Genomic DNA, 12,290 nt, shown 5'->3' with positions numbered 1-12,290 from the left:
ACTCTGATGGAACACGCCCGCTGATAATCTCCCATGATGCCCCACTAACCGGTAGGTATCACGATACTTGTACGATACATATACGATATTATCATGATACGTAGCTGCCGAAACTATATGTTTTGCGATTCTCACGATTCTATATATAATTTGATTCGATACTGCCATTTTATGTTCCAAATGTATTGCTCACTTAGTTTTGATCAGTCAGGGAAATAAGTGTTAAAAACATGTTGGCTCACTATTTAAAAAGATGGAAAACAAGCTATAAGATGAATAATCCCTATGTTTTTATTGTATTTTTTACAAATCGATTCTTAGAGTCAAATATTGATGTAATATCATCCAAAAGTAATATTGTGATATGTAACTGTATTGCCCCCCCCCCCCCTGAAATTATATATTTTTGTAAATATATTTTCCTTCATTATTTTCCATTAACCCTACCACCCCTCCCCTAATTGGAGTAAACTAATGGACAACAACACTTAGGCTTCTACTTACAGCTTATACATACTATATACATTTTACGAACACAGTGTATTTTATTATAGTTATCTTTTGTTTGTTTTTAATCCCATCCTTCAGCTACCCTCAACCCCTCCCATCTATCTCTGAAGACCATCCAGTTTTGATTTCTATTTGCCACATATTTTTCAACTGTGCTGTGATGTTTCACAAAAGTTCTGAACCTTTCTATTATCATAGTTTCTACATATTGTAAATTAAAGAAACATTTTTGCTAAAAGTACTTTTATACTACTGATCAATTGAGTATGACTTTTCAAATCACCCAGCAGTGCTATTTGCAGAGTTAGCTCCGGGTAAATGTTGCAATTCTTCAGCCATTCCTGAACCTGCGACCATAAACAAGCTACATATGGACAGTACCAAAGCAAATTATCTAATGATTTGGTCTGTTTGCAGAAAATCTGCAGAGCTGGGATGGTTGTATCCCCCATATATATAACATTCTATTGGTTGCAATAATACTTACAAGTCAAAGACCAGGTAGTGGAATCCCTCCTCTGATATGCTGTCATGGAGCCTCACTGTGGAAGAGTGAGAGAGGGATGGGGGGGGGCAGAGGAAGAAAGCGAAAGTCTGATTAGAAATGATGCCTCTCAGACGGACCCATTCAGTTATCAAGACAGCTAGCGTGTCAGTGTGTGTAGTCTGATGCTTGTGCGTGGCTGGGTGTTTGTGCCCGGCAGGCAGGCAAATAGAAAAGTCAGGGAGGAAGAGGAAAAACTCATACATTACACAAATTAGCCTGAAACGTCCCCAATCCTGCCAGACCTCACTATATTCAATCCATAATAAACCTCAGACAAACTTCCCATTCATCTCACTAGACAGACACAGCCAGTCGTACAACCAATGCAATACAGCAGCCTCCCAAATCATTTGCATGGAATATTAATGTGATTTTTCATTCCATGTGTTAGGAGATGTCTTGTTGATGTATTGTACGGCATCGTCCCTCTTCCCATGTCACAATATACCTTTGTTATGTTGCTAGCATTTACAACATGGACATTAATCAATTATAAATGCTTAACCACATAAATATCACATGCCCTATAATGTACAAAATGTTTCTATAAGACCTTGACAGTGCATGGTACAGTGAGGGAAAAAAGTATTTGATCCCCTGCTGATTTTGTACGTTTGCCCACTGACAAAGAAATGATCAGTCTATAATTTGAATGGTAGGTTTATTTGAACAGTGAGAGACAGAATAACAACAACAAAATCCAGAACAACGCATGTCAAAAATGTTATAAATTGATTTGCATTTTAATGAGGGAAATAAGTATTTGACCCCCTCTCAATCAGAAAGATTTCTGGTTCCCAGGTGTCTTTTATACAGGTAACGAGCTGAGATTAGGAGCACGCTCTTAAAGGGAGTGCTTCTAATCTCAGATTGTTACCTGTAAAAAAGACACCTGTCCACAGAAGCAATCAATCAATCAGATTCCAAACTCTCCACCGTGGCCAAGACCAAAGAGCTCTCCAAGGATGTCAGGGACAAGATTGTAGACCTACACAAGGCTGGAATGGGCTACAAGACCATCACCAAGCAGCTTGGTGAGAAGGTGACAACAGTTGGTGCGATTATTCGCAAATGGAAGAAACACAAAATAACTGTCAATCTCCCTCGGCCTGGGGCTCCATGCAAGGTCTCACCTCGTGGAGTTGCAATGATCATGAGAACGGTGAGGAATCAGCCCAGAACTACACAGGAGGATCTTGTCAATGATCTCAAGGCAGCTGGGACCATAGTCACCAAGAAAACAATTGGTAACACACTACGCCGTGAAGGACTGAAATCCTGCCGCGACCGCAAGGTCCCCCTGCTCAAGAAAGCACATATACATGCCTGTCTGAAGTTTGCCAATGAACATCTGAATGATTCAGAGGAGAACTGGGTGAAAGTGTTGTGGTCAGATGAGACCAAACTGGAGCTGTTTGGCATCAACTCAACACGCCGTGTTTGGAGAAGGAGGAATGCTGCCTATGACCCCAAGAACACCATCCCCACCGTCAAACATGGAGGTGGAAACATTATGCTTTGAGGGTGTTTTTCTGCTAAGGGGACAGGACAACTTCACCGCATCAAAGGGACGATGGACGGGGCCATGTACCGTCAAATCTTGGGTGAGAACCTCCTTCCCTCAGCCAGGGCATTGAATATGGGTCGTGGATGGGTATTCCAGCATGACAATGACCCAAAACACACGACCAAGGCAACAAAGGAGTGGCTCAAGAAGAAGCACATTAAGGTCCTAGAGTGGCCTAGTGTCACGGTTTCGGCCGAGGCTGCTCCTCCTCCTTGTTCGGGCAGGCTTTGGCGGTCGTCGTCCCCGGAGTACTAGCTGCCACCGTTCGATGTTTCATGTTTGTTTGGTTTTGTCTGTTTGTACACCTGTCCCTTGTTAGTGTTTGATTTGGTTGCCTATTTAGTTTTCGTGTGTGGGGGCAGGTGTTATGTGGTATTGTTTATTGTCAAGCTGTTGCCCTTTTGTATTACTCTCGTGTTTGTTGTTTTCCATGTGTGCGCTATCTTCATTTTACGCACTGTGTGTGTTGTGCGTAATTTGTATTTTGCCTCCCGGTTGGGTTGGCTGTTCGCCTGTTTGGTGCTGCATTTTGTTAACTAAAGTCTGTTGACGAACGCCCGTGTTTCCTGCGCTTGATTTCCTCACCGCATCTACACTCAGCTACTGACAGAATACCACATCACATCATGGAGTCAGCAGGAGCACCCGCGCCGACAGAGGTCATGGAGGACCGTCTTCGTGGACAGGAGGACTGGATTAACCAGATCGGTCACGCCTTGGATCGGGTGATGAACACTCTCCACCGATGGGAAAGCAGCGGGGTACCCACGCCCCCCACCTACCGGACCATCCCCATCGGTCAGTCCTCCTGTCCACATTCCGGAACCCAGTGGGATTCGGCTCTCGCTCCCGAGGGCGTACGACGGCTCCGCTGCCGGGTGTCAAGGGTTCCTGCTACAGGTGGAGCTCTACCTCGCCACCGTACACCCGGCGCCCTCGGGACACGAGCGTCTCCGCCCTCATCTCCTGTCTCACCGGCAAGGCGTTGGAGTGGGCCAACGCCGAATGGAGGAGAATGGACGCCGCTACCATCACCTATGCGGAGTTCTCCCGCCGCTTCCGGGCCGTGTTCGACCATCCACCAGAAGGGAAGGCGGCGGGGAGCGTCTGTTCTTCCTCCGACAGGGGATGAGGAGCGCACAGGATTTTGCCCTGGAGTTCCGGACTCTAGCGGCAGATGCAGGGTGGAATGAGCGGGCCCTCATAGACCACTTCCGTTGTAGCCTCCAGGAGGACGTCCAAAGAGAGGTGGCGTGCAGGGATACCATGTTGACGTTTGACCAACTAGTCGACATGGCCATTCGGTTGGACACCCTGCTCGCCACCCGTGGACGTCCCGGATGGGGGTCGCCCATTTTCACCCTCCAGCACCTCCGAGCCGAGCCCTATGGAGCTCGGAGGTGCTGGCGCTAGAGAAAGGAGGAGTAGGAACCCGAGGGGGGCCGTCCCCTGCACCAACTGTGGCCGTGGAGGGCACACCGCGGCTAGGTGTTGGGGAAGGTCCCCTGGTGGAGGTGAAGGCAGGCCACGCATTGGGGAGTCCTCCCAGGTGAGTAGGCGCCCTACTTACCCAGAGCTTTCTGTCGTTCACATAACCTTGCCTGTTTGTTTTCCACAGGTAGCACCTCGTTCCCAGCATAAGGCGCTAGTCGATTCAGGCGCAGCTGGGAACTTTGTAGATCGCCAGTTCTGTGTAGAATTAGGGATTCCTCTCCTTCCCGTTGATAAGCCTTTCCCTGTACATGCCCTAGATAGCCGTCCGTTAGGATCTGGGTTGATTAGGGAGGTCACAGCGCCCCTTAAGATGGAGGCGCAGGGGGGTCATGAGGAGACGATTCAGCTCTATCTGATTGACTCTCCTGCGTATCCGGTGGTGCTGGGGCTTCCCTGGTTGATTACCCATGACCCTACTATTTCGTGGCGAGAGAAGGCTCTTAAAGGGTGGTCTGCTCAGTGTGAGGGGCTGTGTCTGGGTGTTTCCATAGGGGCGACCTCGGTGGAAAGTCCGAATCTAATGCCTGCACTGCATATTACCCCCGAGTATGAGGATTTGACACTGGTGTTTAGTAAGACTAGGGCCGGCGCAGCTGCCGCCTCATAGACAGGGGATTGTGCGATAGATCTCCAGTTAGGAGCAGCCCTCCCGCGGAGCCATGTGTATCCCTTGTCTCAAGAGGAGAGGAAGGCGATGGAAACTTACATCGCTGAGTCTCTGAGACAGGGATACATACGGGCCTCCACTTCACCCGCTTCCTCAAGCTTCTTTTTGTGAAGAAAAAGGATGGAGGTCTGCCCCCGTGTATTGATTACCGCGGTCTCAATCAGATTACGGTGAAGTACAGCTATCCACTTCCTCTGATTGCGACTATGACGGAATCATTACACGGTGCTCAGTTCTTCACAAAATTGGATCTCAGGAGCGCATATAACTTGGTGCGCATTAGAGAGGGCGATGAATGGAAGACAGCGTTTAGCACGACCTCCGGTCATTACGAGTATCTCGTCATGCCATATGGGTTAATGAATGCTCCCTCAGTCTTCCAATCCTTCGTCGATGAGCTTTTCCGGGACATGCAGGGGCAGGGAGTAGTCGTGTACATAGACGATATTCTGGTGTACAGTTCTACCCGAGCAGAGCATGTAGCCCTGGTGCGCCGAGTGTTGAGGAGGCTGTTGGAGCATGACCTATATGTCAAGGCAGAGAAATGTCTGTTCTTTCAGAAGTCGGTCTCCTTTTTGGGTTATCAGTTGTCTGCGTCAGGGGTGAAGATGGAGGTTGACCGGGTGTCAGCTGTGCGTAATTGGCAAACCCCAACCACTGTGAAAGAGGTGCAACAGTTCTTGGGTTTTTGCGAATTACTACCGGAGGTTTATCCGGGGTTTTGGACAGGTGGCAGCTCCCATAACGCCTCTGTTGAAGGGGGGTCCGGTGCGCTTGCGGTGGTCAGCTGAGGCGCACAGGGCTTTTGGGAGACTGAAGGACCTATTTACCTCGGCGCCGGTGTTGGCGCATCCGGATCCCGCTTTACCATTCCAGGTAGAGGTAGACGCGTCCGAGGCCGGTATTGGGGCCGTTCTCTCACAACGGTCTGGCACACCACCTAAACTCCGCCCCTGTGCTTTTTATTCTAAGAAGCTCAGTCCGGCGGAGCGGAATTATGACGTAGGGGGACAGGGAGCTGTTAGCCGTGGTACAGGCCCTAAAGGTGTGGAGGCATTGGCTTGAGGGGGCTCAACACCCTTTCCTCATTTTGACTGACCACCGTAACCTGGAATACATCCGGGCAGCTAGGAGACTGAATCCTCGCCAGGCCCGCTGGACTATGTTTCTAGCCCGGTTTGTGTTTAAAATCACTTACATCCCTGGGTCCCAGAACGGGAAGGCAGATGCCCTGTCTCGGCGGTATGACACGGAGGAGAGGTCCGTTGAGCCCACTCCCATACTACCAAAGTCTTGTCTGGTTGCACCGGTGGTATGGGAGGTCGATGCAGAGATCGAGCGGGCGTTACGCACCGACCCAAGTCCTCCACAGTGTCCAGTGGGTCGGACGTACGTTCCGCTCGAGGTATGCGATCGCCTCATTTATTGGGCTCATACGTCCCCCTCCTCTGGACATCCAGGTATCGGCCGGACAGTTCACTGCCTTAGCACTAAGTACTGGTGGCCAACGTTAGCCAGGGATGTGAGGATTTATGTCTCCTCCTGTTCGGTGTGTGCCCAGTGTAAGGCGCCCAGACATTTGCCCAGGGGTAAGCTACAACCCCTGCCCGTTCCACAACTACCCTGGTCCCACCTCTCGGTGGATTTTGTTACAGACCTTCCCCCTCACAGGGGAATACTACCATCCTGGTCGTTGTGGATCGGTTCTCGAAGGCCTGTCGTCTCCTTCCCATGCCGGGTCTCCCTACTGCCCTACAGACCGCTGAGGCTCTGTTTACCCATGTCTTCCGGCATTACGGGGTACCCGAGGATATAGTGTCTGATCGAGGCCCCCAGTTCACCTCCAGAGTGTGGAGAGCGTTTATGGAACGGTTGGGGGTTTCGGTGAGCCTTACCTCGGGTTACCACCCGGAGAGTAATGGGCAGGTTGAACGTGTCAACCAGGATGTGGGTAGGTTTCTGAGGTCTTATTGCCAGGGCCAGCCGGAGGAGTGGGCGAGATACGTTCCGTGGGCCGAGATGGCACAGAACTCTCTCCGCCACTCCTACACCCAACTAACCCCTTTCCAGTGTGTGTTAGGGTACCAGCCGGTTCTGGCACCTTGGCACGAGAGCCAGATCGAGGCCCCTGCGGTGGATGAGTGGGTGCGGCGCTCGGAGGAGACATGGAACGCTGCCCACGTTCATCTGCAGCGGGCCATCCGTCGGCATAAGACGAGCGCCGATCTCCACCGCAGTGAGGGGCCTGTGTACGCACCTGGAGATCGAGTCTGGCTCTCGACCAGAAACCTGCCCCTCCGCCTGCACTGCCGGAAGCTGGGTCGGCGGTTTGTGGGGCCATTCAAAGTCCTGAGGAGGTTGAACGAGGTGTGTTACAGGTTAGAACTGCCTATTGATTACAGGAATATTAACCCCTCGTTCCATGTGTCTCTCCTCAGGCCGGTGGTAGCTGGTCCACTCCAGGACTATGAGATAGAAGAGACTCCTCCGCCCCCGTTGGACATCGAGGGGGCTCCGGCGCACACTGTGAGGTCCATCCTTGATTCGAGACGCCGGATGGGGGGTCTCCAATATCTCGTGGAGTGGGAGGGGTACGGCCCGGAGGAGCGGTGCTGGGTGCCGAGGAGGGACATATTAGACCTGTCCCTGCTGACCGAGTTCCATCGGGGTCATCCTACGCGCCCTGCTCCGCGTCGTCCCTGGTCGTCCCCGAGGCCGGGATCGGCGCACGGCTGGAGCCGCCGCGTCAAGGGGGGGTACTGTCACGGTTTCGGCCGAGGCTGCTCCTCCTCCTTGTTCGGGCAGGCTTCGCGGTCGTCGTCCCCGGAGTACTAGCTGCCACCGTTCGATGTTTCATGTTTGTTTGGTTTTGTCTGTTTGTACACCTGTCCCTTGTTAGTGTTTGATTTGGTTGCCTATTTAGTTTTCGTGTGTGGGGGCAGGTGTTATGTGGTATTGTTTATTGTCAAGCTGTTGCTCTTTTGTATTACTCTCGTGTTTGTTGTTTTCCGAGAGTCCGCACTGTGTGCGCTATCTTCATTTTACGCACTGTGTGTGTTGTGCGTAATTTGTATTTTGCCTCCCGGTTGGGTTGGCTGTTCGCCTGTTTGGTGCTGCATTTTGTTAACTAAAGTCTGTTGACGAACGCCCGTGTTTCCTGCGCTTGATTTCCTCACCGCATCTACACTCAGCTACTGACACCTAGCCAGTCTCCAGACCTTAATCCTATAGAAAATCTGTGGAGGGAGCTGAAGGTTCGAGTTGCCAAACATCAGCCTCAAAACCTTAATAACTTGGAGAAGATCTGCAAAGAGGACTGGGACAAAATCCCTCCTGAGATGTGTGCAAACCTGGTGGCCAACTACAAGAAACGTCTGACCTCTGTGATTGCCAACAAGGGTTTTGCCACCAAGTACTAAGTCATGTTTTGCGGAGGGGTCAAATATTTATTTCCCTCATTAAAATGCAAATCAATTTATAACATTTTTGACATGCCGTTTTTCTGGATTTTTTTGTTGTTATTCTGTCTCTCACTGTTCAAATAAACCTACCATTAAAATTATAGACTGATACTTTTTTTTGTCAGTGGGCAAACGTACAAAATCAGCAGGGGATCAAATACTTTTTTCCCTCACTGTATACATGTTTCCTGTTGAAATATTAACCTAAGGGTGGAGTGCTCTGACACTTTGTATCTAAATGGTAAGGGCTACACAGGCCATTAATCAGTCAACAACCACAATCATGTATTGCAGTGTTTCAATTGGTCAGTAGAACAGGTCTGCTGGTCAACAGGCCCAGCCAAATTTCTGTTCTATTTTCAGGCTTTTGGGTCTCTGAACATGTGTCACACACACATATATTTTGGCCTGAGCTTCTGAACAGATGAACAGAAACATTGGAAAGAGTAATTAACACACAAGAGGAAAATGACTTCCCTGGGTGATATCATACAGATGGATGGCAGTGACTGACCTTCAGAATTGAGGGAGAGAGAGAGAGAGAGAGAGAGAGAGAGAGAGAGAGAGAGAGAGAGAGAGAGAGAGAGAGAGAGAGAGAGAGAGAGAGACAGAGAGACAGAGAGACAGAGAGAAGAGAGACAGAGAGACAGAGAGACAGAGAGACAGAGACAGAGAGACAGAGAGACAGAGAGACAGAGAGAGAGAGACAGAGAGAGAGAGACAGAGAGAGAGAGACAGAGAGAGAGAGAGAGAGAGAGAGAGAGAGAGAGAGAGAGAGAGAGAGAGAGAGAGATGAAGGAATGAGAAAGTATAGGAGAGGAAAGGGGAAAGAGAAAATTGAGAGAGAAAGAGAACAAGAGAAACATCCTCTTTCTCTAGGAATCCGCTCATGTCTTCATTAGTTCTATTCCTGACTGACATCTCTATCGCCAAGGCGACCTTAAGGAGCGGGATGGCTCTACCAGTGGGATATAGATTCCTACGAGGCGGAACGTTAACGAGGCGATCACTACGCGCACCAGACAATCAGAGGATGAAACAGAGAAGGATGACCTCGAAGAGGAAACGGGGATGGACCTTCTATAAAAACGGCATACTGTAGAAATATGGGAACTGGGTCTTTATTCATTAGAATCAATTGGGGTATTTTCGCTATAGCTAAGTCCTTAAATGGGGTAGCGTTTGAGACATCACCCTAAGAGGATAGACCATGAAACCTGAGATCATTGAGATACATGGTTTAATGGTACAATAGTCAGGATAGTATCCATCCTGATAGGCATTCATGTTATCCCGTAATCCACATTAAGGGAAGGCTAAAAAAAATATAAAAAAGAGCCCAGGATCCCATTGAAACTGAGGCTTCATGGAGGCTGTTCTTCTCACAGAACATTAAATCATGCCATCTAAAGCTGCCTAATAAAGTTCAGATTACACAAGAACCAATAGACACATGGCAACCCAAAACTATCCTCTTCCTCACAATTTTCTCTCGCATGCATTTTAGCACCAAGTTGTCTTATCGACAACAGACAAACAAAAGAACCCCCCTATCATCCACTTGTTCTTCCGCCCCCTCATCATCGTCTCGGCAAAAAATAGTGGGGAAGAAAGAAGAGAGAAAAATAAATTTAAAAACACACCCACCCAGTGAGGTCACGTTGCTAGTGAAGTCTTAATTAGAGTGCATTGGCCTCCGTGGTTCCCTTGGCAGCCCATGGGGGGCTGGGGGGATGTGGGCTTGGGGAAGCCACACAGATGGGGTCTGCACAAACTATCAAGAAACGATGCTGCGCATGGAAAGATTTAACCAGTATTTACTCAGTATTTCAAATGGTTTGATGTTATTGAGTTTGTTTGCCTTCAAAATGAGGATAGTCTCAAGGAAGTAAGGGCATGTGTGTGGAGGTGGGGTGGAATCAAATAATGTGACTTTCCCTGATGCGTGAGATATCCTGGGGACATATGTTGCTTTTTTTGACAGGGAAACAGCAGCTCCTTTCTCACGCTCCTTTTTTAGCCATGGAGGAAGGGAACAACTACCCTGGCACAGTGGGCTGGCCAGGACTGAGACAGATGGTCAATGTGTGTGTGTGTGTGTGTGTGTGTGTGACTGGACTACACAGGCAATTATGACATAAGTGTGATTGGTCTTAGAGTTCCAAAACTACCGGTAATTTACTGAAGTTACCGGAATTTTCGGTAATAACAGGTAATTTATGGCAATCTATGGTAACTTTGGTCATTTATACTTGAATAACTTTTTCATAAATATAATATTGTTTTTATATCTGTGTCCATATTGTCCCTGAGTTTCTAGTGGATATACCATATGGTTCAACAGCAAATAGCAGAATTAATGAAAAAAGCATCTAATCAACAATTACATTTTCAATTAAAAGTAGACTCGCCAATATGACGTAGATGCATAAAGTAAACCATATAGTGCAGGGGTGTCAAACGTACGGCCCGCGGGCCGGATCAGGCCCGCAAACGGGTTTAATCCGGCCCACGAGATGATTTAAAAAGAAAAAGAAAAAATTATTATTATTTTTTTTTTTGTAAAGTATAAAAATGCGCTGCAATTTTTCAATAAAATAAACTGCTGTTCCAAGTGGACGCAATTGGAACAGCAGTTTATTTTATTGAAAAATTGCAGTAAATTACCGGTATAGCAATTGTGTTAAGCAAGCAAACTGTTTATACCGGGGCAGAGCAAGTAGGTCAAGCACGTGCAGCCAATGAGCTACTTTGTTTTGCCCGCAATATTTATTACGGCTTCTACTTTTAACATTATGTGCTTTGGCACCCTCATTGCCCCAATATGTCTCTGTCAAAAAAGAGAAAAGTGGACGCAGAGTGCAGAGTGTTCCAAGAAAAATGGTCATCCTATTTATTCACGGAATTGAATGGGAAAGCTGTATGTTTGGTGTGTTCAGAGCATGTTGCAGTGCTGAAAGAATATAACCTTCGTCGCCACTATGTGAGTCTTCATGCCGACAAATATGACAACTTTCAAGGACAGCGGAGATGAGAGAAGGTGAATGAACTGTTGGCGGGTCTGAAGAAACAGCAGTCTGTGTTTACTCACAGCCGAGACATCAGTGACGCTGCAGTGAAAGCTAGCTTCCTCATTGCTAATGAAATCGCAGTGGCTTCAAAACCATTTAGTGAGGGTGAATTTGTAAAAACATGCATGATGAAGGCAGCGGAGATTGTGTGCCCTGAAAAGCGGCAGGCTTTTGCATATATCAGCCTGACAAGAAACACAGTTGCAGACAGGATTTCCGATCTTTCAGTGGATTTGGACAGCCAGTTGAAGCAAAAAGTAAAGTCATTTATTGCGTTTTCGGTTGCAATTGATGAAAGCACGGACATTACAGATGTTGCACAACTGGCCATTTTCATCCGCGGAGTTGATGACACATTGACCGTCACCGAGGAGTTCGTGGAGTTGGTGCCGATGACAGATACAACGACAGCAGCTGATATTTTACCGCACTCGTCGGCGCGCTGGACAGGGTCGGAGTGGACTGGTCCCGCGCTGTCAGCCTGGCTACAGATGGTGCGCCCTCAAAAAAAAAGCAGGCGTTGTGACAAAGTTCAGAGAGAAAGTGCAATCTGCAAATGGAGGACGTGATTTTTGACTTTTCACTGTATTTTGCACCAGGAGGCTTTGTGTTGCAAGTCATTAAAGATGGATAACGTCATGAAGGTGGTCATCCAAACTGTTAATTTCATCCGATCCAGAAGCCTGAATCACCGTCAGTTTGACAGCCTTCTCAGAGAGAAAGACCACATCTATGGCCTGCCATACCACACTGAGGTAAGATGGTTAAGCCGAGGTGCTGTGCTGAGGCGTTTCTTTGATTTACGAGAAGAAATTGAACAGTTCATGGAAGAAAAGGGCAAACCAGTGTTAGAATTTCATTCCGCAGAATGGATGCAGGACCTTGCATTTATGGTGGATGTTACAGAGCACCTGAATAACTTGAACAAACAGCTGCAAGGGCGCAACAAAGTTGTCATGCAGTATTATGACAG

The 12,290-nt window shown here is 48.2% G+C and overlaps 1 protein-coding gene across 13 annotated transcripts in view; it reads right to left on the bottom strand.

Annotated features, from left to right (window-relative positions):
* Positions 1-12,290, bottom strand: part of LOC121554284 (calcium/calmodulin-dependent protein kinase type II delta chain) — a 107,497-nt gene that overhangs the window by 48,603 nt on the left and 46,604 nt on the right. For all 13 annotated transcript variants that reach the window (XM_041867768.2, XM_041867766.2, XM_041867771.2 and 10 more), the window contains exon 4: positions 998-1,052. In XM_041867768.2, coding sequence (XP_041723702.1) covers positions 998-1,052 — 55 coding nt within the window. The remainder of the gene's footprint in view (positions 1-997; positions 1,053-12,290) is intronic.

The sequence above is a fragment of the Coregonus clupeaformis genome, chromosome 19 (genome assembly GCF_020615455.1).
Source record: "Coregonus clupeaformis isolate EN_2021a chromosome 19, ASM2061545v1, whole genome shotgun sequence".
NCBI classification, from domain to species: domain Eukaryota; kingdom Metazoa; phylum Chordata; class Actinopteri; order Salmoniformes; family Salmonidae; genus Coregonus; species Coregonus clupeaformis.
The sequence above is the reverse complement of the archived record's forward strand: the minus strand, read 5'-3'. Positions and strand labels throughout refer to the sequence as shown.